Source organism: Lonchura striata, chromosome 12 (genome assembly GCF_046129695.1).
Source record: "Lonchura striata isolate bLonStr1 chromosome 12, bLonStr1.mat, whole genome shotgun sequence".
Taxonomy (NCBI): domain Eukaryota; kingdom Metazoa; phylum Chordata; class Aves; order Passeriformes; family Estrildidae; genus Lonchura; species Lonchura striata.
Window position 1 is genome coordinate 10,561,033 of NC_134614.1, and position 25,194 is coordinate 10,586,226.

The 25,194-nt window shown below is 38.1% G+C and overlaps 1 protein-coding gene and 1 long non-coding RNA gene across 3 annotated transcripts in view; one reads left to right on the top strand and one right to left on the bottom strand.

Annotated features, from left to right (window-relative positions):
- Window positions 1-6,567: 6,567 nt before the first annotated feature.
- The window catches only part of DCP1A (decapping mRNA 1A), a 31,773-nt gene continuing 13,146 nt past the window's right edge, over window positions 6,568-25,194 (bottom strand). The window contains exons 5-10 of one of the 2 annotated variants that reach the window (XM_021533133.3): window positions 22,372-22,510; window positions 18,915-19,034; window positions 14,896-15,651; window positions 14,089-14,154; window positions 11,968-12,186; window positions 6,568-10,507 (exon numbers count right to left, since the gene is read on the bottom strand). In XM_021533133.3, coding sequence (XP_021388808.1) covers window positions 10,427-10,507; window positions 11,968-12,186; window positions 14,089-14,154; window positions 14,896-15,651; window positions 18,915-19,034; window positions 22,372-22,510 — 1,381 coding nt within the window. In that variant the 3' untranslated portion in view covers window positions 6,568-10,426. The remainder of the gene's footprint in view (window positions 10,508-11,967; window positions 12,187-14,088; window positions 14,155-14,895; window positions 15,652-18,914; window positions 19,035-22,371; window positions 22,511-25,194) is intronic. The other variant, XM_021533144.3, reaches the window with a different exon arrangement.
- On the top strand, window positions 8,432-18,354 carry LOC116184073 (uncharacterized). The gene is made up of 3 exons (XR_004148802.2): window positions 8,432-8,483; window positions 16,409-16,509; window positions 18,276-18,354. It is a non-coding gene; the product is annotated as an uncharacterized LOC116184073 (long non-coding RNA).

The following is a 25,194-nucleotide window of genomic DNA, read 5'->3' on the forward strand; positions in this document are numbered from 1 at the left end:
AACAAACTTTATAAATACATTTGTACCAGGAAACTAAAAGCTTATTTTAGAGATATGGCTACTTCATCTTTCTGGATGGCTGGTAGTATTTACAAACAAAGGAGAAAAATATCAAAATAGAAGCAGGTACCATGAAAACAATGAAGTAATTTCTACATTAAGTTTTTGCTTCCAACAGGTTAATTTACTCCCTATTTCCTCTCTACACAGTGTGATTAAGAGGTGAGCATTGCTAGGCTGTTACTGTTCTCTGCATAAATCATTGATAGTTGCAAAGTGAAATGACAGTCAACTAAAATGGAGTTCAGTGACTCCCCACTCCTTTGGCAATGTCCTTTGTTTTCTCACAAAATTCTTTTAAATATAAATGGCCAGATCATAGCCTTGCTCTTGCCTTTGCTGGCCCAGGCTGATTCCATTCTTTGGCTGAAGAGTAAGGCCTGTGGTCAAGTCTCTGTGATCACAGTGGTGATGTGCTCTTGAATTGCCTTGTATGGCTCCCTCACAAACTGTCCCAAGTGTACTGGCAACAGCAACCTTAGCAAGTGCCTTCTCTGGCTGGACATGCGGTGCTGTCTTGTTCCCCTCCTGTAAGAAAATAAGGGGGATGATCTGGATCAGTCCAGTATTACTACAGCTCACAACTTCTTTTGTTTCTTCTATTGTTATCTGAATGGTAAAAAGAATTTAAGATGGACTAAGCTTAGACAATGTCACTGGGAGATCACTGCCCACAACTCCCCTTCAGTTCCCTGAATCCTTGTGCTGCATCACCGAGTGCCTATTGTGTTTTTAAAACAGCAGCTCAAGCATTCACAGGATGAAATTCCACCTTCTGTCTGTGCCTCCACTTTGATCTACTGAAGAGGCAAGTTATTTCTGCAACTCTGACCAAGGGTGATGGACTGTAAAGCAATCGCTGAAGTCATGGTATACATTGCATGCAACGGTCAACACTGCTTCCACATTCCTTGGACTTGCCTCTGAAACCACATACAATGTGATGAAACCAAGGATGCAAATGTATGGACAAACAGCCTTGGTTCAGAACATACAATCACATCTCATTAGCTTCATATGAAGTACTAGACTAGACAGCTTATTAAATACATACACAGGATAACTGGATTTTTCATCCCTTCGTTTACGTTTTGGTGTCAGGACATTATGTGCAGCAGAAGCATGAAAGCTCAGCTATGACTGACATTTGCTGAGATACTGCAAAAATGCATTGCTGACATAAGTACATGCAACCCTGTTTACCAGAGCAGAAGCTGCATGTACTCAGCACTGCTCGAATTCAGGCCAGTTAGCTACCACGGGGCTTCATGCCCAATTTTGCCTTAAAACCTGTTCTCAAAAGATTGCCAAATCCAAGTGTAGTAAGAGCTCATCACTACAGAATCCAAACAGTGGTGAGTAAAGAAAACACATGGAGGCGTGGGAGGAGGCCAGCAGGCTGTGCAATTGCAGTTTGAGTATTCTATGGATTCCAAACTAAACTGGAATTACCAGTCACTGCTGTCCTGGATTGTAACCTTGCTAGTCCTGAACACAGGGTTTAATTTCATTTGCAAAGTAGCTTAAAAAAGAGAAGTGGAATTCCACTCACTGTGGAACTGTGGTGGAATTCCAATCATTGTAGTCTGATGGATGGGAATGCAGTACATTGTCAGACCAAATATGGTGCTGCAAATTTTCCAGAGGCTCAGTCCTTACTGTCACATCTCACTCAAATTCTATTCCTTCATCAGTGATAGCAAGTGGTTTTAGATAAGCACAAGCGCACACTCAAGTAAACACCCTGTGAAAAGAATATTCAGCAGGCTGTGAAATAATGATCAGCTCTGCAGTTCCCATTGGAGCATGAAAAACACTCTGAACATCCTTTAGTTGCCATAGAACAGCAGTTTGTGCCACACAGACTAAAACACCTATAACCAGCAACCTGGAAAATGCAGGGTTCTTGTGCAGCGCCTGATGCAGAAACATCCAGAAAGGAAATCCATCATCCTTTGAAGTCTGTAACAGCAAGATGCAAGGACAAGATACATACAAACAGAATAGATTCATAGTTCAACTCAACTAAAACCTTCTCAGCTGACAAAATTGTCTGCAAAAGGAAAAATGTGCATGGAAAGCTTCATAAAAGAACAGACCATTTTTGAGTTACACACAGGCAAATGTTGAATCAAAACAATTTCAAACCATAGTAATTTTTATATTGCCTCTAAATAAAAATGCCATTTACTAAAAAAAAACCAAAACAAACCCAACCCAAAAATTGCAGTTTTCAAAATATTATGACAGGTTTATGATACATTAAAAATGTTCAGATTAAACCAAATAACTTGAGACAAGTCTTACACAGTGAGACTTTTTTATGTCTATCTAACATTTAGCCTGCCAGAGAAAAACTACAGCATTGTATGTCTCACACAGTTAAAAGGAACTCACAGTGATTTGGTTTGGGCTGTTAGATGATATTTAGGGAAGTATTTCTGCTAGCAGTGCAAGAAAATTACAGTATTTAAATCAGTTTGAAATGCTAATATTGCAGTATTTGGGGGTATTTGGATTGGTTTAGTATGACCAGTTAAAGATACTATTTACAAAACTTTAAATTTATAACCTGACTTTTCTCTTGCTGCAATTTCTTCAAATTATGTTATTAATAAATACTTATGTAGTTGGAGTTTGAGGCCTTTGCCTGCATCTATGCTTGAAAGGCCTACTGAATACATAGATGATCCAGTTACTTCACCATTCTTGTTTTCTCTATTTGATTCTTGACTCAATTTCTATGACACCCTTCAAACAAGCTCAGAAGTTATTAATCTCTTTGGTCTTTGTTTAAATTTATACATCTGTATTCAGATGTGACAAGATTGAAAGGATAAAGATATCGATGATAGCTCATGTGAAGTGAAGTCTGCCAAAGAGCAACACTTTCACAGGTGCACATTTAGAAAGAAGGTGTAAGAGAGCTGCAATGCCCAAATAAAGCAGGACTTATTTGTGCTGTAATGCATAGGAGAGAAAGTGAAAAAAATCCTCTTCAGCCTGACCTCTGCAACACAACAGGGTTTGACTATTCCTTTGAAAGAACAGCTGCATTAGAAGCCCTTTGAGAAGGAAATCATTCAAGAATGGATGAAAGGGATTGATGCCAGAGCATTCTCTCATTTTGTACCACCTGCACATTCTTCCACATGCAAAACCAGTGATTTCAGTGAGACATAGAACAGATTGTTTAGCTCATCTTCAGTAATAACATTATTTAGCTGCTAATGAATTTAAGGAAAAAGAAAAAAGAAAAAACCTCTGATGTCTGTAGCTGTGCTGCTACAATTACATCACCAGTAATTGTAAGAAATTATATGTACTGCATGGAAACAGGTATAGGAGCAGTAATAAGATCAGGCTTTTTTTATCTAAAATCATGTTCCAGATAAAGCTACCTCACAGGAGTAGGCTCAGGCACTACAGACTCTGAGACCACATTACTTTCACACATGTCTGTTATGTTAGCAGTTTCCCTCAGAGAGCTGTCTTCATATCTGAAGAATAATTGTTTATTTTGAAACCCTTATTAAAAGTACTGCATTAAAAGTACTGTGTTTCTAACCAAAACTTTGAGTCTTCTGTAAAAGCTTCTGTTGTGGCAGGATTTTCCTACTAAACCATGGAAAAGTAGAGCTCTCTCTTTATAATGGGCACCCTGTGCCTTCCATCCTGAAGATCACATCAGGAGCAGGGCTTGCTGTAAACCACAACAGACTCTGTACACATCCAGACCCTGCAGGCTTCAACTGCACTCCTGTACCTCAATTCTTCTGGGGAGTTTAAGAAGACAGAAGCTTCCTTTGCATCAGTTTTGTTACATGGGACAGCTGTGTCCCCAGAGGACAGACTTGGATTTGTTTGATGCTCAGAACGTAAACCAGAGAAGGCATTCAGCATCACCCATAAATCTCAAACCTGCTAAGCCTCCCTGATCCCTCTTCCAAACCACAAGAAGAACAAGCAGGATGTGCAAGTCATATGCTGTCTAAATTAAGACCAACATAGAGCTTTGTTTACGGGAGCCAGGCTGGGTGATCTTTGCTCTGTAGATGCTCTTAAAAGCTTCATAACTTATTTATGAGGAGAAAAGAAGTAAAACTTGTGCATTTACATCACAGTCCTGCGTGTTTCCTATAAAGGCCTAAGGGCAAGTACTTTCATTTCAGCCAGCATATAAAGCTTATTCATTTGTGGTTTTATTTCCCAAGGTTGATTTTGTAAAATGAACCTGCTTGAATTTTAAAGAATGGATTCTGGTAGAAATATTTTTAAAGATCTGTTTAAAATGAAAGATAAAAGCCAATGAGGTACAAGCAGCCTTGTTCTGTGTAGCAAATTTTAAACTGTAATGGGAGGCCATTAAGCAAAGACAAAAATTAGGTACTGCTGTGATCAGTCAACTCCATTGTGCTACCTCATTTTAACCAGAGGTTAAAATCCCCACAGCAGACCTGAAGAATTAGAGCAAGGAAATCATGCCTACCCAGTTATTTTCTGAACACGCCCTGAAATACTCTGCATTCTTATAGGCAATCTGCATTTGAGCTTTGAGAATACCTAAAAACATGCAGCAGTACAGAAACAAAACTGTAACTTAAATTCCTCTGTGCTTCAGGAAATACTTTCACAGGCCATACTTTCCCCTCTACAATATCCCCTTTCATATTTATATGAATGCTTTTGCTTCCCTTGTTTTCTTCTCAGGACTCTTCTATTCAATTGTCCTTTCCCTCTTGTTTTATTGCCAGTGCTCTTTCAAAAATGCAGCAACTGATAAAAATCTCTCTTCACTGCCCTCTTTTCTCAATGCTTTTTGAGCCTGATTAGGAATGTCTTATGAAAAAATTGTTGCATAACTCACAAGGATGAGCTTTACAGTTCATGGCTGTATTTTAAGTTACAGGTCTATCACAGAAGTTTAAATTCTAAATTAGTAGGTCAGGTTAAAAAAGAAATCCCCAAATTAAAATCTAGAAGATGGAAAAAAGCTGATTCACACCTGAAGTTGTGTGAAGAAATTCCACTCCTGGGCACTGGAAATATCTTTTGATGACATACATTATAATTTCTAGTATTTTGATTAGAAAACTAAAATGAAGAGAAATTTACCTCAGCCATAATAAAGACTATTTAGTAACCTGAAGGCATCCTATTAACAAATGAAAAAAACCCTGTATGAATGACAGGTTTCTTACTCTATACTGCCTTCTATAGTGAGAAAAAACTGTAGTTGAACCCTTACCAAACACGAGTCCACTAACTTCAATTAATTTGGCCCACAGACATGAGCTACAGCTTGTTGTTATTTCATTCTGCAAGCCTGTAAATGAAATTTGAATTTTAGACAATGAACTTTAGGAAGTCTAATGCCTATTCCCTGATTCCACCCACTACATATCACCATCGTAGTAGGGATTGGCTTCATTCTGTCATACACTTCCAAAAAACACAACTGTAGAGCACACAAGATCAACTGTACAGTGCCTGTTTAGCTGGAGCTACACAGAGAAATTCAGAAATACTACCTTATTCCCAAACTAAAGGGGAGCACTTTATGTGAGTAACAGGGAAGAGGAATACCTGGACCAGAGAAGACAAACAGATTAATGGCACTGAGAATGAGAAAAAATATTCTTGATATTGACCAGGCAGGCAACACACCTAATAGAGAATTTAGATCTAGATTTCAGAATTACAAAGTTTGATTCTAAGCAGTTTTCCACTTTTTTTTTTTTTCCCCAAGTATGTTGCAGTAAATCCAAGACTTTTGTACCTGTTATGTATGGCAGTCTTCTATTAGAAGAATCTGCTTCTGAACATTGTACAGGCATCACTCCAATATGAATTATCAGGGCAACAAATGCCATTCTCTAGTGGCCTCCCCTGACATTTGACCTGCCCTGCAATCACCAGCTCCCATGGGTACTTAGAATAGGAATTAGCATCTAGCTAAAATTTAGGGATTTAGGCCTAAGGTTTTGTTTAATTTCAAGATGAACTTCTATGTTTTTCTTCCCTATTTCACTTTGTGAAACTTGGATCAACCAGTTCATGATGTCAATCAGATATGGCAGGAGGACAACTGCAATTTCCAATGCCTTGGATCAAAGACAAACATCATACTGAGAATCAAATGCCTTATCTAGATGGCTGAACGGGGACACCATAAAAAAGTGATATAGAAAGGCACCAAACCCAGAGCTGTACTTACAAACCAGTGAAAGTACAACTGCATTTCTTAATGTGATAGGAAACTTACCTGTTTATCAAATTCAAAACACAAGGCTGCTGACAGCAGCAGAGGGCCTTGTAGAAGCTGTTCCCCACTGCCCTTCAAGCAGTCAGGTTGCATTTTCTAGTTGGACAAATGCAATTTGGTTCTATCCCCGAATGGAGTAAAGGAATTTGAGTTTTTTCCCTGGAAATTATTAACCCTAAATAAAACTTGAACCTTCCAGTAGGATAACAGAACTAACAGAAATAAAAGGAAACATCACAAGATTTTAGGAGGTACTGAAACATTTGTTTTGAAGTTTTATTACAAAAATATATTTGCAAACATACAAAATTTTGGATGAAAAAAATGCTCATTCTTAAACATTTATGCAATAACTTAATAACTGCAAACATACATACGTGCTATAAAACCCACACCATACCAAAAACGTTAATGATGCAGTATCTACATTTTTTGACTTACAATTATTCAGGTTTCCAGAAATCTTTCCTTGAAGCCCCCCCTTCCCCATGGTCTTCATATTGAAAGAACATGCAAATGGCTACAAATGGTGCATATGCAGAAGTGATAAAACTCAGAAATTACTAAAAGCACATAATGCACATAAAAGAACCTAACTAACCATATGCCCATGCACTGAATAGATAAAAATAAATACACCACCAAATCAGAGATACTGCAATTTTTCCAAGTTGAAGTGAAAGGAAGATATTGCATCTTAACATTTTTGTTACATTGCCAGACAAACATGAGGTGATACATATTGCACACATTCCTCTTGTTAAGATATGCTGCACAAAGCAACCCAAATACCTGGCAAAAAGATGGCTGATTTGCTTAGAATACTTTTAAAAACCAAGAAGTCCCAAATCAAAGTTTGTTTTCCAAAACATTGCAGAAATTCTATCAGTGACTACACATGGCATAATGGATTTCAGAAATAAATCAAAATGAAGCAAATAGAAATGCAAGCAAAAATGATACATCCAGCAGCGAGTGTTTAAATATTGAGTATTTATACACAGAATTACACATTTTATATTAAATCAGGATTAATCACTTGAATTTTTTTATCACTCATTCTGCAAACCTTGTTTAATTTGGAAAGATATTCTCCTTCTAAAGTTAATAACTGTTAGGCACCTTTCATATAAACTTTGCATTGTTAAATAACAGATAAAGTCTAACTACAAAACTGAGAATTTTGATTTTCCTGAACAATTCAGCATATGTAGGTTTTAAAACTGTCTTTGATTAGGGAAAAAGAAAAATCCAAACTCAAACCTAAAGTAACCTAATGTGAGCCACAAAAAACATGCTTAGGTAATAATTTGAGGAGTGTAGTCTGAACAAATAATCTTTTGATTCCCAGAAAGAACAGATAAAATCCCCATTAAGCCATCAATTAAAAAAAAAACCCAAACAACTTTCAAATGGTCACAATAATTTTCTGCGATGCCTCAAGGTAACTTGCTACACACTGGTTATCCCTACATGCAGATAACACGAATCAAGCACTTCAACAAGTTGGTAATTTCAAACTTACATAAAAATTTAAAAAAATTAGGGGAAAAGGTTTTTAAATACAGAGTTCACATTAAAAAAAACCAAACCAGCTTTTACACTGTAATTAAGCTTGTGTTTTACAACAAGCTTTTAATTAAAGGAATGGATCTGTTAGAGCCATTCCCTGTCACACCTCTGCACTGGGGGGTTCCTGTGTGTGCTGGCCCCACACAGAGGTTGGAACAAACACATGCACTTGTTCAAGGTGTAAAGTTTGCTGTGGACACTATGATTTCAACTCTGGTTCTCTGCCAGTTGATTTGGAAAGTCTGGGCAGGGAAGTAAACTATCAACCTGTTCCTACCAGGACACTACAAAACCAAAGTGAAGCAAGGCTCTGCCAACTGCTTGTTTCCAGCTGCACAGGAACCCTCACAAGTTAAGGATATCTAAAGTGTTATTACTTTTGTATATGGCTGAAGAACTCAAAATACAACTCCTTCCTATCATTTCTTACAGATCTTTTGATAAGAGTGTATTTAGCAAACACTAAATGCACTATCAGCTTCCAACATTTCTGTTCTTACAAACCTTTATCAAATCTTTCATTGAAGAAAACAGAAGCTGTCCATGAGAAGTGAGAACTTACAGACTCCATGTTTGCTAAATCTAGGTAAGAGCAACCCTCTGCTTGGCTTAGACTGTCCATTTTTGTTCACAGGAACTGCTCCCTGGTTTGTACCTGTCAGTGAAACTTTTCCTAAAAAGCTCAACATAAAATCACTTTAGTTCATGAATCTAACTTGAGTCTCACTGTTTATGTGCATACACAGTATTGTAACTCCAGAATTTATGGAAGAAGCTCCTATCTTCCTTTAGAGGTCTGAGTTTGTATTGCTCAATTCAAATGCTACCATTAAATCAAATACATTTCTTGATGAATGCACATTAGCATCTTTCCCTGAATCTTGAACATTTTGCTAACAATATACTATATATATTTTAATTGGAAACACTGAACTCAAAGGCTGAGAAGAGCTTTTCAGAAGGCAGGTAGTGCTAAACAAAATATATTTTCCACTAAAAAGCTAAGAAAAAAAACCTAAAATAGTTCAAATACATAAAAATATTTGAAGGTATGTAATTATTTATCGTATCTAAAACATCCTGATTTGTGAACAAGTCACAATTAAAGCTCAATTACTAGTTTCCAATGAAATGGCCATGCACCTTGACTATGTCAGCATTAACTAATCCTTAAGAGATCTGTACTTACATATATGTTGTAAGGAGCCAAACAGTATTTTTCTTCATATTTCAACAGTGCTTGAAGGAAAAGAATGAAGCAGTGCATCACAACTCACTACAGATTATCTCTTTACTCAATAACCCAACACTTTTCTATGGAAAAAGCATCTTTTAAAACTACTATTGCTGGAAAAGGTTGGGACCTGAACTCAGATTAATTACCTTTGAATGCCTTTAAGAAATAAATACCCAAAGGTAAACCAATACAGCAGCATAAGGAAGTATAATTAAAAATTTTCTGATTTCAAATGGGAAAGTACCCAGTTAAATTCTTAGTGAATAGTGACTTACTAAATTACATATACAAAGCAGTAACATTTTAGTTAGATAAACTTCAGACTATGAAGTGTACACTAATTATTTGGGGAGAGGGCAACAGAAGAAAAGCATGCATTTGTTTCCCATCTGCATAGTTTCCAACACTGCAGTTACAACACAACTGAGGAGTGAAAGCCAACTATAGTGTGGTCCATCCTTAAGCTAAAAGAGAACAAAATGTTTAAATTTTTTCAGACACTGCTGAACAGGAAGAGGGTCTTCCAGTGGTGGTCTCCTAACTATGAATTTAAAATGAGAACTTCAATGTGCAACTCCATTGTTGCTTTAAAGAAAAGTACAATTACTGAAGATTTTGCATATTTCAAATTCTGCCTTTTTAGAGAAAACGGCCTTACTTACTTGGGTGTTTTATGTCAGTAACACAGAAACAAGTATATTAATGAAATATTGGAAGGATGAATTCACATGCATTAGCTAGAGACTGCCAGTGTATTGAGCTGATCACATTTTTAGACCTTTTGTTAAAGATTTAGCTCCAATGGCCTGGCTTCCAGACCCTTTCCCTCCCAGCACCTGCCAACTTAATCACAAAGCATTTTGCTCTCATTTTCCTTAGTCCTTCAAACTGGAACTAGGTTCCCACAACTGAATTTGGTTCTGGTGTGCTGTAGTGTATTATACTGTGCATTTGCTGGTTGAAATAGTTTTGAGTCTGTAATCCTTGAACAGTGAATACAGCCAGGAATGAGAGCCAGAGCAAACATTTGCACATTCACTTAATGCTAATGAGAGCTCAAATGCAACTTAAGTCCCTCCCCAATAAAAAAAAAGGTTTGCTGGTGATGATCACAGTGAAAACCTAGATCATTCTGAGAATGTTACTTTCATAAGTATTTAAGGAATAATCTTTCCTAACAGGTTCAAACTCAAGACATTGAAAACTAAATATTCTTTTACAAAAATATTAGTTTTATAGATGAGGCATAATTGTTTCTAAAATGAACATATTTTAAGTAGATTCAGCTTCCATTATAGCTTAATGTTGTCTGTACTCTTGGTGAGGACTTGCAAGTAGACCTCATGGATAGTGCTGAGAAAATGGGAATCATTCTGCAGGAAAAACAGAAACACATTAGAAACATTAGTGAAAATATGTGAAAAAAGGCTTAATTTAATGTCACTTTAATTTTGATAAGGATTCCTTGCAGCTGGTAAGGGAAGGAGCTGCATGCCTGCACAAAAGGTGCTTTTGGAACACACACAGGCTGTGAACCATGAAGCTGGGCAGCAGCTGAAGGCATCACCAGCCACTCTGGATGCTCAGACAAACAGACAGGGGTCACTGTGTCAGCCTGGCCACATTTGGCTTCCCTTCAGAGTCCAAACCATAGTCTAAGGCACAAAGAATCCCATTCTGTGTACAGGCTCTCAAATCAAATCTGCCCGAGTGTCAGATGTGATGTTTTTTGTCTGGCAGACCAGCCCAAATGGGAATGCAAAGAATTCCCAAGTCAAAGCATGGAAGTTAATTGGTTTAATTGATGGACAAGATTTACAGATATTTCTTGAGTCTAACTCCTTCAAACAAGTTACAAAACTGGTATCTAATCAGTTAGCTTGAGAGTGTAATGGTGTCTTGACAAGATCTAAACAGCAATTGGTATCCTGCTTAGAGTGCTGTGTGAGTACTCCCATGCTGCAGGATATGCCTATTTCAGTCTTCATTCAGCTGTCTCTGTAAAGACTGGAGACAAATATCCCTGTCAGATCCCTCAAATCACCACTCACAATATTAGCAGGTGAGCTCAGTTCCAAGATTAGTTTAAGTCTTTAATTAGAAAACCTAGAACAGTACAACAGTAGAAGAAAAGGTTATGTAAAATGGAACAGATAAATCAGGCAACCTAATTGATGGGATCTGGTAATGACCTTTTTGGTCCTAACAACTTGATCACTGGGAAGATACTGTTTTTTTATTTTAGACTTGCATTTTGGGTATAAGATCTACTAACACCAGCACAGAGTGAGCAAGAGAATCCTGAGCTAAGAAATAACTGTTTTGTCATTCATGGCAACTTCACCATGACATTAGAGGTCAAAATCATCTTAATGCACAGCTGCTCCCAACACCACAGATTTAATTAAACAGAACTTTTAGTCCCTAAAAATAGCAGAGATAAAACTTTGCAATTTCCATTTCAAAGAAACTCACTAAAAGTAAAGATGAGGAAAGGTTCTAGGGAACTGAAAACAGGAAATCTTTCCTTGAAGATGTGGAACACTTAAAAAGATAGCAAAATCAACTCCCACCCCATACCAGCTTTTACTACTGCAAGTTACCCCTCACTTGTCTACAAATTCATATGGATGTGAAAGGACACATCAACCAAAAGCAGCAAGCTGTGCCATACTCTGTACAGTGTGGGGGAATCTGCCCCTTCAACAGAAAAGAACATATTTTGTAATTTTTCAGGGCAAAAGGAGTTACAGGGGTACAGAATTTTGTCAGTGCTGCCTTCTGTGCTTGGAACCCCATCCCTCAGAAACTCTGAGCTCTGTATAGACACTACCTTTATTAGATGTATCAGTGCTTCTTGAAGCTGAGACCTACTGAGAACAGTAGGTGGTGTGGTCTGAATTTCTGTTGTTCCAAGTGTTAAAGGCGAAGAAGAACTGGCTTTGTTCTCCACTTCAGTAGCTTTTGTAGCTGATTGCTGAAACACACTTGGAGACAAGAGCACTGAAGGCGTTACTGTCGTTGTGGCTGTAACAAACTGTGGAGGTGCAACCTGTAAAAGAACAGAAAATTAATAAGTACTGTGTTCAGTAAGAATGAATGATGTTGTAAAGTCTGGAGAGATAAGCATAAAGAAAATGAAATAAATTGCAGCCACAATTATTCAGTCAGATATTGCAGAATAGCTGCTCTTAACTAATATCTACCTATGAAGAATAGTGTAAGTACCAATAGTACTTCTCATTTTCAAAGCTGAAGAATAGCAGCCTTGAACATTCTTGTATGCAGACTCCTTTCCTACTCATGTGGTTGCTACCTTCCAGAATTTGTAGAACATAACACATACAATGAAAGTTGAGCTTTTCACCTAAGTAACCAAAGGAGCCTGTAAACTGTTTTGCAAAGTATTTTCTGTCAGTGTTTTCAGAAAGACCAGTTGTACTTCCTGCACCCCACTTCTGTGGTCTCCCACAGATACTTTACTTCAAATTTGAAGTGCATCTCAAACATATTTAAAGAAACTGCTGAATTATAATTAAAGCATTGGAGTACACTGAAATATTCTCATTCTGTTTTCCTTTGGGAGGATGCAAGATGGAAATATTTTGAGGACCATCTTCCCACCTCATTGTTTCACATGTCTGTCTCCATTTTGTCACAAAAATACACATACTGCCTTTACCACTTCTTTTAAACATAAATTGCACATTTATAGGACTACTACATTTGCATCAACTGGACACAAATAAATGTCCTCTTTGAGTAACTTTGATATCTCCTGATAACTGCAATTGTTACTCAGGCAGATGATCTGTGTCTTGCTCAGCTTTCCAGGATGACCAACGTGGTAAAGAAAAAAAAAAAGTCAATCTCACTCCAAAGAAAAGCAACACTAAATGTGATTTGATATGTCAGCAGAAAGAGTTCCCCTTGGATAAGCAACAACCTTCAGAGGAAAAAGCCCTCCAAACCCATCTAAAGTTTACGTGTATAAAATAACATCAACAACAGCAGAACTAGAAAATTTATTTTCTTGTAGTCAAAACTGTAAAGACTAACAGTGCGGGATTTCAGCTGAAGACAATGTTTAAACTGACAGTTTACTATACAATATGCACATGTTTCTTAAAATTCCCAAATTAATATAAAATGCTTTTAAACAGCATTTTACTTCAAGTAGGGCCATTTTTTTGCCTTCACAATCAGATCTGGGCGTGCTACTGAAACAGCTCTCATGGAGAGCAAGTTAGACAAGAATGAGACAAGAGACCTGAAAAAGGAGTGGGTGCATAAGGGAAAAGCAGAAATAAAATACAGATGGTGTCCTAAAATGAATACATAACAAAAAGGCAATTGAAACCAGTTCTTGAACACTTGACTATTATCAAGTTAATTTGTAATTGCAACCTTACACTTAAACATTATTTTAAACTGTTACCCAAAGCAGTTCTAAGAAACTTCAATCTGCTTTTAGCTGGCTAAAAGTTGCAAGTTTTGCAGTAGCAATTATTTGTTATTTTTTTTTCTCCAGCTTCAATTTTTTTCTGCTTTGTATCTGTTCCTATGATACAAAATATCTCAAGAAAACTGAGATACAGCAAGACAAGGATTGCTTTTTAAGCCTCTGGGGTGCTTAAGGTTGGGTCAAGGCTAATAACCCTACTACAATATTATGGCATTCCCTGCTTGCAACATAAAAAACCCCAGCTCAAATGGTGCAAACTCAGTGCAGGGCTGCAAATCTAAAAATGTGTTTTCATTTCTGCACTAGAACCAACAGTAAGAGTGACTGTACAGGAGCAGTGCATTGACAGCAACTCCCCCTTCCTCCAGCTGTTTCATAACAGCTCCTTCTACAGGGTCAGTGAGCAGTTTCTATTTGCGATATCAACTGGGTACTGCAGCTGGGTTTTTTCCCCCTGAGACCAATGAGCACAGGTACTTATCCACTTACTTGACTTGCTTTAGACAAAGTTTTTGGCTGTGGAAATACTTCTGATTCCTTGTTTTGTTGTACAGTCTGAGTTAAGGGAAAAAAAAAAAAAAAAAGCAAAATTCACAGGTTACCATCCACAGCTCAGTTTCCAGAGGTGGTTCTCTGTTTTTAAGAAAGCCACAAAAATGCAAATTTCAAGATTTTAGCTATCATTTGATCAATTTTGTAAAACTGATATAATCAATGGGAAGCTGTAAAAAGGAAGTATCTGAATTTATGTTTTATGCTTTCAATATTATGGCAAACCTATAAAGCCATATCTCAATGTAGCCCACAGGTACCCATGGAAAAAGCAGGTCAAAACTGAAGGAGTACAAAACACTCAAAGTAAAATAATCAGAAAAAGGAAATTGTTAATTGTATACTTTCAAATAATGAACAGGCTAGACTTCCATCACATCACCATCTCTCATCACAGTGCTCAGGCTGCAACATTCCATCCCTTCTCAGATGCCCAGCTCTGAGCATACTTTTCTGACACAAGATTAAATCTTTAGGACTTATTCACCCACTAACACCAGCAGCAGTTGGAAAAACATCTCTAGAGAAAGGCCTGTCACTGACAGCAGATGCTAATGATACAAAACTAATGGAACTGGATTTCTAACTTAGCCATTCAATCAATACCACACAGTGGAATTGTGTGGTATTGATTGAATTAATTGGAATTAATTATCTTCAAACAGCTAATATATAATAGCACAGTTTTCAAGAGAAAAATACACATAGTTTAAAGCTTCATGGATATTAAAGTCCACAGAATACCTGAAGGGGAGAGATTATCTTGCTGTTCAAGGCTGATGGCTTACTGTGAGATTCTTTGAAACTTTCTGGTGTTGCAAGTTGGCCAACTGAGGCAGAGATGTTTGGTGTTAAGGGACTCTTAGTAAGAGACTGCTGTTGTGTTTGGTCATGCTGTGGGGTCAACCTGAGTTTCTGGAGAAGATCAACACTTGTATGAGATGCATTTGAGACAGTCCCTGTGTTTGCTGTAGTCAAGGGTGCTATGAGCTGGCTTTGGCCAGCCATTAGATTCTGCGGAGCGTGGTTCACTTCAGATGGCGGCTGATTCACCAGTGGGGATATGGGCTTGGCAGCCTGCTGCATAACTTGCATTATACTGTTGCTTTGTTTGAGGCCAGGAAGCATCTGAGCAGGGCCAGCTTCCATTGTCGAGGCTGAATTAAGAACAGGGCTTAAACGAACTGAATAGCTTGAAACATTTTTCAGCTCAGGCTGGGAAACTGAAGCTGGAGGTATTATCATAGGTGTTAAACAGTCCTGCTGGTTGGCACTGGGTTTAATGCTTGGACTTTCAGATTTCCCCAGGGATTGTTGCATTACTGGTGACTGGTCAAAGGAAAAAGGCAAAAGCAAACTGTGCTGCTCTCTGGCAGATGCATCTGTCTGCAGCTTCTCCATTCTCTCTGGATTGGGATATGGAGCTGCAGGCTGTTCCTTTTGGACAGAGGTTCCAAACAGTTCCTCCAAAGTCAGATGCTTCTGCCTTGACTGAAATGGCTAAAAAGAAGGGAAAAGAAGATTTCAGTTTAGAACTAGACACAGCACTGTACAGCTTACACAGTCTATTACAAATTCTAAGAAGTTAGGAGAGAATACAACTAGGTCAAATGCATATAAAACACAGTTTGGTACCACAGGTGCCCTATTCATAGGAATTTTGAAATCAATTTAATTTATGAGGAACATCCTGGCTATGTATGGCTTTTCCTTGTGGACATCTCAGGACAGTCTCTGCAGCTGTAGTCAGGAAGGGGGATGGCTATGGATTGTGTCAGGAACACGGCACCTGCCATTATCCATCAGCCCTAACTACACAAGGCACTTCAGGGAAGTGAAGGGAAAAACATACATGTTGAAAAAATCCTCACAGAATTTAAAGAATTGATAATAATTAAATGCTCTAAAAGATGGGAAAGGAACATAAAAACCAGAAGCTGTATACAACTGAACTAGCCTCGACAGTTTTCCTAGCCCTAGTGCAGTAGCTGTCACAATAGGAAAGAGAATTTCTATAAACCTAAATATGTATCTCCTTGAAAAGTACATCATACGTACACAGTTACATCTACCAGTCCTTTAGTCTCTCCCAAAAAAATACCTCTAGCCTATACCATTGATATTGTTAGAAAAATATAGCTTTAAGAATATAATATTTTGCAGAAAATATTGTAAAATGTGCTCCAGTAAAGACAAAAGAAACAGCTATTAACGCCAGTGATCTCAAAAATTTTTCCTTTTTTTTTTTTTTTTTTAGGTTGCACAGGACCAGAAGTTACGTAAAACAGCTGGACTGAAATACAACATTCTGTTCAGAAGACTGAATGGCCTGAAGCACAATTCCAGTGTATTCTGATGGTATGTCTAAACAAAGATGCTACTTCACAATGACAACCACTGCACCATGACATTGCTCTGCTGGCTCTGATTTCCCTAGCACAGAGAGCAGGACAGCACAGCAGCCAAGGCACAGCAGCACAGGTGCCACAAATAGCCCAACAAGAATCCCTTGAGCTTGAAGTCACACTGTCTTCTGCCCAGGTTACTCATCTCTACTGTCATTGTTATTTAATTTTAGCTAGTTAAATGACTGGCATCCTTTCATTTTGGGGCTGGGACATGCTATAGTTTATAAACCTTGTTAGTTATGTTAGAAATCTTTTCCTAGAAAGTTGTTCTTACTTTTTCCCACTGATCCTACTGTTCTGGAGACCCGTCCTTCAACCATAAAGATTCCATTAAGAGAAAAATCACTGTTCCAGATCATTTCAAACTCATCTGTTCACTTCAGTATGATTAATTGACCAGCCTTCCTTTATTAATACATTACAATATTCAAGTAATAAACTGCAATCTCTACCATGTCCTGATCCAAGTCAGACTGGATAGTCTCAAACATCAAGTTACTTTCCAGGAGTATAAAGCACCTCTTTTGCCTTGTCTGGTTGAGGTGTACTTTGAGCATTTAATCAACTCAGTGTGTTTATGAACACCTTCATCACAAGGGGCTGCATAAAGGCCACAAGATCACTTTATTTCATAGGAACAGAATGCTGCTGCTGCTCAGAGGGTTTTTCCAGAAATGATTTCAGATAAATTAAGCTTTATAATCCCAGCTCTGCTTATTCATGGTTCAGTACCAGTGGTCTGGTTGAGATTTGCAGACTGCTGGCACAGAAGCATTTCATGATACAACTGTTTTTAATTTTGAATTGCCAAGATACAACACTTAACTACACAATATAATACGGAAGACATTTATTTTTATTCCTAAATGTGTGGTATCTTTAGCATGAGATGAAGTTAATCTACATGCAAGTGTGACATTTTTGAGAGTAGTATTTAGCAATCTCACTGCACTTATCATATGCAAACTATTTTTTGATTTCACTGGCCATCTGTTTTAATTAGACAAAAAATGTATATTTTTATAGTTGAAATGGAACGTTTTTCCAGTAGTCTCGCATTTGTCCATGTTACTAAAAATGTGTCTCGGAACCAACACATTTGAGGTATATTTGAACCCAGTTAACTGGCTTTATAGAACTATCACTTATGTTACCCAATTAATTTTTCCAATACCTCTGCAGCTATTATTTTAAATAGCTCAACAGAATTAAAATTGTGACATTTTACATGTTCTATAAATCAACTTTTCCTTTAATTACTTTAGAACAATTTATTAGAATCTTATCTTTCCAGTTTTTCCTTTACTAGTTAATTGATTCCTGTTCTGCAATTCCATGCACTGTCAGGTGGAGCATTTCAGCTGATTTTGTACAGTCTACATGGAATGACCCAAAGAAAATATGTGCTTGGAAAGCAAAGCCTCGGGCAGCCCTGGTGCCAGGTCTCCAGACATGGCATGCAGCAAACAGAGCTGGCTGCCAGGGGTCACTCCATCACTGACCCAAAAACAGAGGTGCTGCTCAGGGGATGGAAGGGCTGTGATAGAAATAATCCCAGCAAACTCCCCACCCCTCATGTGAGTTTATTAACTGTTACTACCCTACCCCTAAATAAGATTCCTGCTGCCCAGCCCCAGCTCTACCTGAACTAGGAACTATGATTACTCCTCCAAGCTGTGTGCAAGTACTAAGTGCAAATTTGCCCATGTTTCCTAGGGGATTTCACTTCTCAGGCACGGTGATTTATTGAATCAGAAGCACCCCAGTGAACCATGGCAGGGAGAGGAGTTCCAGCAGTGCCTGTCCGGTGCCCACTGGGTGGCACTGCAAGCAGGCCCACGGCACTTCCCTGTTACAGGCAATTCAGGTACTGAACAGTTTACTTACTTTTTTCTCTATTTACCTCTACAAAGTCTTGTATCAAGCCCCAACTTCCTTGTGCAGGACCACAGCCGTGGCTCTGAAGCACAGACAGACCTTCAGTGCATGTCTGAGACAGAAAACCAGGGCTTGAGTTCCTGAGTGAAAGACCTGACCACCAGGCATGGTCATCTTCTCTTGCTTCCTGTCTCTCCAAGTCATCCTACACATTACCACAGACTGACTTCTTCCAGAAGCCAGGTGGGCCCATTTAAATGTGGATATTCACAGTAGTGTGGACACAGCCTCTTATTTATAAAATACTAAATCAAAAGACAGATTTTAGGATCCTAAAAGTCTTCAAACTTATTTATTTAGTCATAATACACTGGAGCGATAAACACTGAAGGCATCTTAAGAAAAAACATCAATTTTGGTACCAAAACAAAGTACTAAATGAAAAAACTCCCTTATTTAGGGTTAGATTAAATATACCTGCTCTTGCACTTGTAATGAAGGCTTCTGTTCTGAAGGCTCTGTGCTTTCTGGCTTTGGAGGATTTGAATTCTGTTGCATTCCAGAACTTGATATAATACTTAGGTCACTAATCTGATTCTGAGGAGGAAAAAAAAAAGAAAAAAAAAAGAATATAAATACATGAGTTTCAGTCTGCATTTACCCACTACATAGTCCTGTTTACATGACCCTTGGGACTCAAATATAGATGATGTACAAAGCACTGATTTTTCTAAGACACTGTGGTATTCATAAATCTTAGGAAATAAAAATCATACCAAGAAATCCAGAATCTGGTTTGCAGTCATAAAACTTTTACTCTTTATTATTATAAGAAAAGCAACAAGAAAATACAACTGATTTTATACTGTTTCACTACAAACAAAAATGATGCATTAAAGAAAAGGTGGGCTTTTCACATCCTGTATCTGCTTTGGCTGCTAACAGAGAAGTTTGCTACACTTCATTTAATCAGGAACCCAAACTAGAACTGCTTAGAAAAAAATAAAAAAATTCCTGTCAGAAAGTACTCTAAGCGGATGGAAAGACAGCTTGTCACTGATTTACTTCCACCAGGTTTAACCAACAATGTACATTTATTTTCAGGTATATATTTCAGGTTAATTTGGCTTTCTGTGAACAAGACAAAACCAGGCAAGAGAGCTGCATTATAACACAGTATGTTTCAGATAGATCTGACTTTAATCCTAAACAAATATAAAAATAAACAAATATAGATCTTCTATTACCATTAAAATCACCAGTGGAAAAACCCAGACTGTAGAATAATCCAGCTTTCAATGGGTAAACGACACCTGATGCATATGATAGAGCTCAACCACTGGTATGACACATGGTGATTGTGCTGGTGTCTTACCCAAAGCAGTAAAATATGGGTTAAACTTTTCAGCAATGGATTAAAAAGCAATCTAAGCTCTATTCTTTTGTTTTCAAATTCTAATTGAAAGCAATAAATACAAAATCAAACCTATACATTGTGATTCAAGGAGAGAGGAGAGAAGCAGACCCTCGCATTTCTGACTTTTAGACACTAACTTGAAGGTCAAAACTCCTTCTGCCTGAAAGGTTGGAGGCCTTTTAGTTATAAAATCAGGAAAGGCAGAGTTTTCTTTTTACAAGAGGATAAGCTGCAGTGTGTTTCCCTGCTCAAGCTGAAATACAAACAGAAAACCACACTATAAAAAGCATCCATTCACTTCATTAAAAAAAAAAAAAAACAAACCTCTCAGAGTTCATTCATTTTCGCATATGGGCTTGATGTAGTGTGTACTTGAAGGATTAAGCTGATTTGGAATCCTAGATTAAAGCACTCAGACCTTCATAAATCTCTTTTTCACTCCCTCTGCCCCCTTCTCATGCTGACACTCTGCCAATCTCATGTGGGCTGCACACAAGGATTACTGTATGATCCATCTGGAATGTACCAGCAGATAAGTACTTTCTGCTCCTAAATACAAATTCATGCATAATTACCAAGTGCCACAGAATTATTAAAAAAAAAATTAAGACAGGAAAGGTCTCTCAAGAAGCTATCTTCCAAACAAGTTGGTTCCTTCACCACATTCACATTGGCACACATTGGCTACAAGAGCACCAAAATTTATGTGCCAGGGGTTTGTTGCTATAGTTGAGGTGGTCAACAGAAGATTCTCCAAAGAAGTTTGCTTGAAATGTGACCAACAGCTCTGCTTTTCTGACAACCACAGCAGGCTCTGAAGGGATCACCATGAACAGGTTCACTTACACACAAAAAGGAAATGAAGTAATTATCCCAGCTTCCCTGGTGTTCTACAAATATCAAGAAACAAACACACACATATACAACAATAAGAAGAAATAAAGATACAAACTCCCCAATCTTAAAGTAGCTCTGCTGTAGCCCATGCGCTGCCTATTTCCCTGTTGTATTATTGGCACCACAGATGATGTCTGTCCATTAAAATATCTGCATCTGTTCCTGTTCATCAGAATTTTACTTGTCTACAGAGCTTCATCTATGACGTTTAGGAACTTTGTTTCTAGCAAAAGCTTTTCAGTACTTTTATAAAGATCCAAAAATTAGAAGAGAAGCTGCAATATCCCAAGTCATCCAACAGCCACGTGTTGGAAATGTGCATTATACAATACTACAAGGACAAAGAGGGAGAAAGGCTTCATCACACCCAGGAGGGCACTACCAAAGCAGTGCATTCCTGTAGTATGGGTTTTTTCCCTTCTTTGCAAAAAGACTTCAATTTCTTCAACTCTGTCTGTGCAGGCTGTGATGTTTCCTTCTGTGATCTCACATAAGCTGCTACCTGCACAATGCTGGCCTTCACACAGAGACACCTTCTCCCCACACAGCACTGACACATATTGCAAATTAGTTTTTTTCATCTGTGTTTTAAAGCATTAAAATAACGTATAAGTGATTTCCAGAAATTAGTATCTAGCCTGGGTCAATGATACTGTATTGTTTATCACATTGCCCTGACCTCAATGTACATCAGACAGTGACAGGTTAAGTTGGCTCATACAAGGTTTAAACCACATGCTTACTCCTTTCTCCTCATCCCACACTGTACTGTAACCATCTAGATCCATCAATTCCAAGCACTCCAAGGAACTCTGCAGCATAGCAACTCCTGGAAGCAATCAAGCACTGTACAAATGTGCTCCCTCTTCTCTCAGCAGCACAGGCACAGAAGTCACATTATGGTTCTACAATGCAATACTCACACATTGCTTTACTATGGCACATTCCTGTATTATTACTCTGGGGAAGTGTTCAGAATCTCTGTTTCCATTTTTGGATCTCCTACACATTACCTTTATATTCACCCTGCATGTATGAATTTGGTTCTCATGATTATATAAAGTAATTCTTTCCTAAGAGCACTAACATTCCTCATTATGTAATCTTGTGAATTTAGCACTGGCAAAGGGTAACAGGCTTTTCCTTCTGAGATGAATTATTTTATTAAAGGGAGAAACACTAGACAGGACACAAGTAATAAACTGGACAACAGAAAGACAAAGGCATTATTACATTAGTCTACAGCTAATAAGAAATATGCTTCTTGGAGTCTACAAATGAACTGAATGCCTCAGTCTCCAATACCTCAGTTCATCAGACTAAGAAGAGACAGATGCTGTTGGGCACAATTTTTATTTGCTATTCCCAGAGACAAGATTTTCTCACAGCAGGAGAAATCATTATAAAATTGGTCCATCCTGCTACATTTCAAGTTGGACCCCATGATCAGGATCCTGCCTGAAATCACAGAATGTTTCCTAGTACAGTGTTCCTGAGGGAGGGAACAACACGTCACTCGGAAAACAAGGCTGCTGGAACTATTGCAGACACTGGCCACCCTTTAAACAAAGTACAGGTGATGTCTAAAAACTTGTTTCCAGAGAAGAGACATTTGCTTACTCGTTCATATTCATCCTTGGCTTTACTAAGCATCTCTAAGATGTCAATGGGCCTGTTTTCATTGCAGCCATTGGTCCTGCTGGGACTTTTTCTGTCCTGAGAAACTTGCTGTGACCTCTGAGCTTCTTGTTCAACCACTCTGTAAATGGAAAGGAGAAACAGGATTTAAAAATTTAACTGAAGTTTAACATCTTGCAAAATGCAGTAAAGAAAAAAGTACTCCCAGCACATTAACCCATTTTTCTACCTGAATAAAAGCCTAACACATAGCTGACCAAAGTTACACATTTTTCATTTACTACAAGGTTCATACAAGACAAATTGTCAAATGGTCTGTACAATTTCTCTCCCATTCACAGAGCACTGGTCTGTCACTCTCAAAGTTTGCCTACAGTAAACACTACTCCTATAAAACTCTCATGTTTAGACATTTTTACAATGAAATATGTGGATATCCAAGCATGTGATACACAAAAAGCACACGTTTTACACCGTAGACTAGGATACAATTTTCACTCTTCCTAACATACATTTTTCCATATTTAGCCTAGTCAAGCCATGCCATAAAATAGAATCTATTACCAAACAGTTCTAGTTTAGGATGAGGCCTACCATTATGCAACAGAGACAGTGGGAAAGAAGAGAGCTGGCTAACACCAGATGTCTCTGGAATCAGTCTGCAAGAGGACTTAGAGCAAGTTGCCCCTCACCTAAGGCTCTGGAAAGAACAGCAAACCACTTCCTCTTCTAGCTGCCCTGTAGTCATTCCAATTACCCGCGTTACCCTGGCCTCTGGTCCCTATGGTTCATACACCACTTCTACTCCACCCCTGCCTGCCTCAAGTATCCAAAATCTGAAGGACAGTAAGAGATGCAAGAAGCTGATGTGTACCTGGTCATTTCATTAATAAAAGTAAAAGCAGCATATACTCCTAATCCATATGCAGTTCACAAGATATACATGGCTGTGCAATGCGCTGAAGCTTATCCTCTTGAAATAAACACACACCAGCCTGTAATCCCCTCTTTTTTAAGCCTGCATTAATCAAATATGTTAAGAAAAAACAAGCACTGTAAACAGGGCAGAGCTCTGGAGCTGCATGTCACTTGAGAACTCTCATGCTGTGGAACTGATGGCTGAGGGGGGAGCCAAGAGGTGCCATCACAGCAATCACAGAAAGTGTCAATCATTCCAGCCTCCAATTTCTTTGGGTCAGTTAGGAATCAGGACAAACTCTAGATTTTATAAACTGTAATTATTTATATGTACCTCTATGTTTACATTTCTGAGGAAGAAATAGTTCAAGTTTTGGAAGTTTCTTCCCAGTCTTCTAGCTACCAAGCTTCTTTACTTCACTAGAGTTTAGCTGAAAAAGGGTTAGATTTGGCTTTTAACAATTCAATGTTGCTTTCATAGTTTTTCATCATACAAGCTGGTTATTTAACCATCTCTTGATTACTTCTAGCTTTCTCTGTAAGCAGCAGTCACCTGGCAAGGTAACTCACAACAGGGAGGCCAATATAACCCTGATAATTTCTGAGAACTGCAGCATGTGCTCGTTTGGTTGAAGCAGCTCAATACTCCCCAAGTGTTTCTATGGTGACACCCTGAGAGAACATTTTGTTCTAGCACCTCACGTGTCACCCAGTCCTGGCTCAGGACCTCTCTAACTCACCTCCAAAACTAATGATGAGAAAGAGCAAGGTAAGAGAATCAGAATGCTTTGCTGAGATGTTAAGTGCCAGCATAATTGTATAAGAAAAAAGAAACACTTCAGTTAAAGGAAGATTCTGGGCAAAGTAAAATCACACATGGTACCTGGCAGGCAAAACAAAGGCTTTACTCTTGAGACTCTCCTTTTGCTTTAATTAGTTGGCCCAGAAGGTTTCAATAAAACATCTTCCCCTGAAAACAGTACTCATTGAACTCACAGCAAAACACCTTCAAGGAGTGCAGGCATTTCACAGAAATGTTTCATAAAAACTTCTGAAAAACAGTTAATATTTTTCTCTTGTTCATTATGAAGTGATTGTTGACTTAAAGTTTACTTTCTTTTTGAAGAATAACGAATTCTTTTCTCATCTAGGTAATTGTCTAATAGCTCAAACTCCATCTTCTGTCTTGTGCATGTTACATTTCAATGGTGGTAATGGAATATAACGTGAAACTGTATCCCCAGAACTCTTTGAGATTCTATCCCAATTCCAGTCTACTCCCTGCATCTCAGAAGCTACTTTGGGTTTGACTATTGAAACAGGATAAAACAAGCTTATAAACTAAACTGAAAATAGCCCCCTACAAACTTACAGGTCAGAATGCAATAGGTTTTGTCAAATATTTGAAGCCCTTCAGTTTCTGCCCTACTTCTTCTAGAAAGGCCATCCCTCAATCAATCATCTTTACTTGACACAAATTAATTGTTTCTGAAATCAGGAGTTTGATAACTCCCATGAAATGTTTTCATTTCAGAAAAATTATAGAATTCTTAAAAAAAAAATCTGCAAATCAAATACCTAAATATCCTTCCTGGGGTGGAAAAAGTCAACTACTGCAAATCTGTACACTGAATGAGCAATCCAGGATTAAATCTTTTTTAAGCAAGGCCTGCTGTTTCTTTCCATTATATCAGATAGTGGAAGAGGCACACATGCCTTCAGGGACACAGTAGCTGCTGTGACAGTTTGTTGAAGAATATCTGTTGAAAATATACCTGGCACAACCTCACAGGAGGGCAGGGGGAAGAAGAGAATGTGAGAAGTGAAGTCTGTGATTACAAAGCCTAATTCACTTTTCTTTTCAAAGATAAGCCACCAAAATACAAA